At 38.2% G+C, this 5,824-nt stretch overlaps 1 protein-coding gene across 1 annotated transcript; it reads right to left on the bottom strand.

Annotated features, from left to right (window-relative positions):
• Nucleotides 1–4,957: 4,957 nt before the first annotated feature.
• Nucleotides 4,958–5,820, bottom strand: LOC113471512 (the record flags this gene model as incomplete). Its single annotated transcript, XM_026830726.1, has 1 exon — nucleotides 4,958–5,820. A coding segment is annotated over one exon (507 nt), but the record flags the coding sequence as incomplete, so codon positions are not given.
• Between the last annotated feature and the right edge of the window lie 4 nt (nucleotides 5,821–5,824).

Genomic DNA, 5,824 nt, shown 5'->3' with positions numbered 1-5,824 from the left:
TGAAATTTTGTATGGAACAATAATCAGACAAATAACTTCCTCCACTTTGATGGTACATTCGTTTCCTTTTGACAAAATTTTCGATGACAAATTCGAGGAAATCGGGCTGTATCTCGTTCATGCAACTTTCAATTTCACCTTTCAAAACTTCAAAGCTTGTGGGTTTGTTGGTGTAAACCTGTGACGTTAGATACCCTCACAAAAATAGTCTAGGGGGGTGAAATTACATGATCATGGAGGCCATTTCTCGTCAGAAAAACGGAAAATGCTCGCGCAAAAGTGATAATGTGTTGATTTTATTATGGTAACGTGTTGTTGAACAGTTTTAGACTCCATGATGACTAATTTTGATACCTATGTTTACAATCAATCTGTCAAAGATTGGGAAAGATAAAACAACGCACAAAAAAGTTATGACCCTTTCAAATTTTGCGTTCTTATTGGGACACCTTTTAAATGGGGAAGCTACAACAATAAACTCATATATTATGGAGAGTAAGTGATTGTCTGGCGCTGGGGACGTTAAACAGGGAGTATAGCAGTCTGAATTTCCCTTCCTAAAGAAATAGCAAAGGTTGAGTGTGAAGGGCATCCACTCGTAAAATTTGTAACTTGTAACCAAATGTCAGCCCAAAGCAGTCACCCTAGTTAGAGCTAATTGAGAGGCTGACTAAAAACGCCAACCCCGTCTGTACACAGGAAAACGCAAAGAAACATTACTTTCCTTCCTATAGGATAAGGAAAGTAAAAAGAAGAAGAACCCCGTTTAGAGAGGAAGAAAAGCATCAGTGCTTCCCCTAATAGCTTTCATGAAGGATCCGGCACTGGTTCCCTGATATGTAAGAGAAGCAATGGGAGGAAAATGGAGGTTATCTCTTCTAATTATCTTTATAGTAGTTTCTATCTTTTCATCTTAATAGGGGAACAGCAACAGAAGTTTGTGGGGGTTATCTTTTCATTGTTTTGTGGGAACTGTGGGAATGTCTTCATAGAGAATAGGAGAATTGAGAATATAGAGATGCATCTTAGCTATTTAGACAAAGAGACCACCACCGCCATTTGGGGATTTAGAATCAGATGCTTAGGGCCAAATGGAGCATTTGGGGATGTTTTGAAATCAGAAATAGAGCCAAATAAAGCATTTGGGGATGTTTCGAAATCAGAAATAGAGCCAAATAAAGCATTTGCGGATGTTTCGAAATCAGAAATAGGGCCAAATGGAGCAGTTGCATTTGGGTAAAAATTATGAATAAAAAGTCGATTCGTTCGTAAAAAGTTGTGAAAATCCAAATCGGAGGTCAAAACTACGGAAAAATAAGTTTAGGTCATTTTTCGCTCCAATGAAAAAGGTCAAAGAGCTGTGACGTCAAAGTAAAAGAAATGCGCAGAAACGCATGCGCACAAACACATTAATGTGTTGCCTGCAAGGGAGTTTTGCTCGGGACAGTTGATGTGACGTCATCGCCTACAGGAGCGTATGCCGTGACGCCAGATTTCAAGATTTACCGGTATTTTTTAAATTGATTTATCTCGGGCTCTAGAAGTCGTAGAAGAAAAAGAAAAATTCCCTAGTTCCTCATTTTTTCTGCTCTTTGACTTTGAAACCTCACCTGAGTCAGCGCAACTGCTCTATTGTGTAAACTAGTCAATTGATTTGTAAATAGAGATTAGTATTCTTGTATCTATCTGTAAAATATGAGATGAGATGAATAAGAAGGCAAATAAGGTATGCTTTTCCTACCTAACCTACAGGTATGGATATTGTTAGTAATGTAACTTCTTCCTCTACATTTATTCAGTTATGATTAGGTCAAATAAGTAGGTGACGCTAGGTGTCTATTTACCCAAGCCTAAAAGGATTTTCTTGTAAGCATTTACAATAATGTGCAAAGTAGATCGACACCTACTGCAAGATAGGTTTTTGTAGGTAGGTATGTGTATTTTATAGTTGGTTTTTAAGTCGTTGAGTTAAGGATAAAAATGATCTTTTACCTAAATCAGTATTATTTTGTATATAAAGTTTATTTACTTACCAATGTTTAATTTATGAAATTTAATTTTTGATCACGAAAGAAATAATCGAATGTAAATTGAAATGCAATATAAATAAAATACCTATTTATTTTGATATTTTAAGGAGGGTTGTTTTCTTTCTATGATAGTTCGTAGTGATTCATTTGTAGACCCGTAAATTATGTAGTGGGATAAGAGGCCAAGCAAGCAATGTGCTACTACGTATGCTCACTACTCAAAATACATATTGAGAATTTTCGGCCTCCTCAGCTCCGTTCAACTATCCAAGTTCCTTGTTCTCTTCAGTGGTTTACAGAGAGCTTTGTTCTATTCCATATACCCTCTCAAGTTCCCACCCCATTAAGCTTTCGAATTCCACTCCACTGTCAAAGCTCAAGAACTTAAAGTTCACTTTGTTATTGTCAATATTCAACCCTAGCTGATAGGAGGGAGGGAGGGGAGAGAGAGGAGAGGAGACGGTGATACTAGGGATTGGGAAAGAGAGAGAAGTGGAGGGGGTCAAAATTTATTTGTAGTCACTACCTAGTACCTATACAGAGATTGAAGTTTATTTAATTTATTTACGGGACTAACCCTTTTTACTAAAATGACAATAGAAAAAAATACACTAAAACTAAACAAACACAAACAACAATCAAATACAGTAGAAAAAAAATAATAAAATGAAATATATAAAAGGAAAGTAAAAAGCAATAAAGAGTAGGTGCTTAAATTTAATTAAAATTAAAATCGCCGTCATTGGCATAGGTTTGTAGATGGTAGATAGGTACATAGGTATAGAACTATAGACGTACCTACCTGTAGATGTATTACTTTTTTTTTTTAAAGAGTTTGAAGAAGAAGAAAGAGGAGGAGAAAAAGAAGGAGGAGGAGAGTAAAAAGAAGAGGGAGAAGAAGAAGAAAAAGAGAGAGAGAAAAAAAAACATTTCAAATTCGATGTGACGTTTCAAAAGTGACCTTTCTTCCTTGGATGCAATTCAAAAGCTCTGGACAGTATCCTTTTTCCTTCTTTCTTTATTCCCTCCTCCTTTTTCTTCTGCTCCTTCTTCTTCTTCTTCGTCTTCTCCTCCTCGTGCTTCTCCTTCTTCTTTTTTCTTTCTTTATGTCTCCCACTCTTCTTCAACCATGTCACAGAAAAAAATCTTCGTCACATTGCATTACTCTTCCTTTGCTTCTTCTCCTTCTTCTTTTCTCCTCTCTCTTTTGGACACAAATATTCTTTGTCTCATCTTCCTTTTCCTCCTCCTCCTCCTCTTCCCCTTAGTCACATAGTCTTCTCTTTTTTTTCCTTCTTCCCCGTCGTTTTTCTTCTTCTCCTCCACCTTCTCCTCCATTTCCATTAGACATACATACTTGGTCTTTCTGTTTCTCCTTCTTGTACCTCCTCCTCTGAGGGAGGGGAGAGAGGAGAGGAGACGGTGATATTAGGGATGGGAGAGAGAGAGAGAGAGAAAAGTGGAGGGGGTCAAAATTTATTAGTACTACCTAGTACCTATACAGAGATTGAAGTTAGGTAGGTTGGTAGATGGTAGATATTAGGTACATCGGTATAGGTATAGAACTATAGACGTACCTGTAGATGTATTACATTGTATTACTTTCTTTTTTTGAAGAGTATGAAGAAGAAGAAAGAGGAGGAGAAAAGAAGGAGGAGGAGAATATAAAGAAGAGGGAGAAGAAGAAGAAGAAAACATTTCAAATTCGATGTGACGTTTCAAAAGTGACCTTTCTTCCTTGGATGCAATTCAAAAGCTCTGGACAGTATCCTTTTTCCTTCTTTCTTACTTTATTCCCTCCTCCTCCTTCTTCTCCTTCTTCTTCTCCTCCTCGTGCTCCTCCTTCTTCTTATTCTCGTCCTCCTCCTCGTGCTCCTCCTTCTTCTTCTTCTTCTTTTTTCTTTCTTTATGTCTCCTAGTCTTCTTCAACCATGTCACAGAAAAAAATCTTCGTCACATTGCATTACTCTTCCTTTGCTTCTTCTCCTTCTTCTTTTCTCCTCTCTCTTTTGGACACAAATATTCTTTGTCTCATCTTTCTTTTCCTCCTCCTCCTCCCCTTAGTCACATAGTCCTCTCTCTTTTTTTTCTTCTTCCCCGTCGTTTTTCTTCTTCTCCTCCACCTTCTCCTCCATTTCCATTAGACATACATACTTAGTCTTTCTGTTTCTCCTTCTTGTACCTCCTCCTCTTCCTTTTTCTTCTCTCCCTTTTACCCTAGACACATATGTATATTCTTCTTCTCCTCTTCCTTCTCCTTTTCCTTGACACACATACGTACACAAGTGGATAAAAATACACCAACATATGTGTTTGGTTTTACATATATATCCCAAGAGCAAATTGTATAAGAATAGAAAATAAGCGGACTGTATCACCACAGGCGCTGTAAAACACCGAACAGAAACGTATGTGACACAGGTCCTTACCTTGAATAGAATCTGCAGCTGGCATCATACTAACAAGAAAACTCGCCCCCATCTAACCCCCCACATACATACAACCCTAAGGATAAATCTAAAGGAAAGAGGTTACCGGGCTGTAGGTATGAGACCCTGAACATTGTCTAGAGAAACTGCCGCTTTGAGTTCCAAGATTCGCTTTGATTCAGATTTGAAGAGATGTAGGTAGGTAGGTAATCCAAATTAATCCAATAAATTTACAAGAAGTAAAAGTCACAGGCACTCAGTAAAAATCACAACACTTGTCTTAGTTAGACGAGATTAAGGAGCGATAAATTTAAAGCTAGACGCTTTCACAATTGTACTAATATTCACAAATCGCGTACAAGAAAATTCACTAGTTGTGAGAATCAAATCTCCTAGTTGGAGCCGTACCGCGAGCGAGAAGGGAAAAGTACACACGTACACCAAGATGTGTCACTGTTAAGCTCAATGAGAAGACTACCAAATTTTATTATTTTTACACCAGTACAGGGTAGCCGATAGGCTAGCATGTAAGAATCAAAAGTTAACGCGTTGCGACTAAACTGAATGCCTGATCATATGTTATTTAACCCTTGAGGGTTCTATACAGGTTAACCCATTAGGTATGGCGTTAACATACTCCCCACCTTGAAAGAGCCAACTTTCAAGACAACACATTGCTTTGAGTTCGCCCCCTAAGACGGTAGAGCACAAATTGCAAAAATAGCAAAGAAAAAACAACCACAAAATGTTAAAAAAAAAGAAAGAATATAAACCATCACCAAGTAGTTTAAAAAACTGCAATAAGAACGTATTTACAACCAACACCAACACAAAGAAGTACCGAGGTACTATGATTACTGAGATGGGAGAGGACACAACTTTGTCACAGGTCTTGTGTAAGACCCTGTATTAGTGCGTACTTGCACTACACGTACAACCCCATCTCTACCAGGAGATACACTAGTGACCAAACCTAGAGGCCAATGCAATGGGGGTGTCAAGTCACTCTTGACGACAACAACCTGACCCACCCGTATAGGATTCTGAGGTGTATTCCACTTGACACGTAACTGAAGATTATTCAGATACTCTGCACTCCACCTTTTCCAATAAGTTTGCACTAGTTTGTCGAGTAACTGAAATCGTGTAAGTCTATTCTCAGGAGTAGACAGCGTACTCACCGCAGGTAGTTCCTGCAAAGGATTAGCATGAATGAAATGAGCAGGGGTTAACACCTGAACATCATTGGGGTCTGCACTCAGAGGACAAAGAGGTCTTGAGTTAAGTAACGCTTCTACTTGAGTAAGCACAGTATACATTTCCTCAAATGTTAAGATTTGAGAACCGATTACCTTGAGCAAGTGT

This window comes from Diaphorina citri, unplaced genomic scaffold (assembly GCF_000475195.1).
Source record: "Diaphorina citri unplaced genomic scaffold, Diaci psyllid genome assembly version 1.1 scaffold2543, whole genome shotgun sequence".
In the NCBI taxonomy this organism is placed as follows: domain Eukaryota; kingdom Metazoa; phylum Arthropoda; class Insecta; order Hemiptera; family Psyllidae; genus Diaphorina; species Diaphorina citri.
The sequence above is the reverse complement of the archived record's forward strand: the minus strand, read 5'-3'. Positions and strand labels throughout refer to the sequence as shown.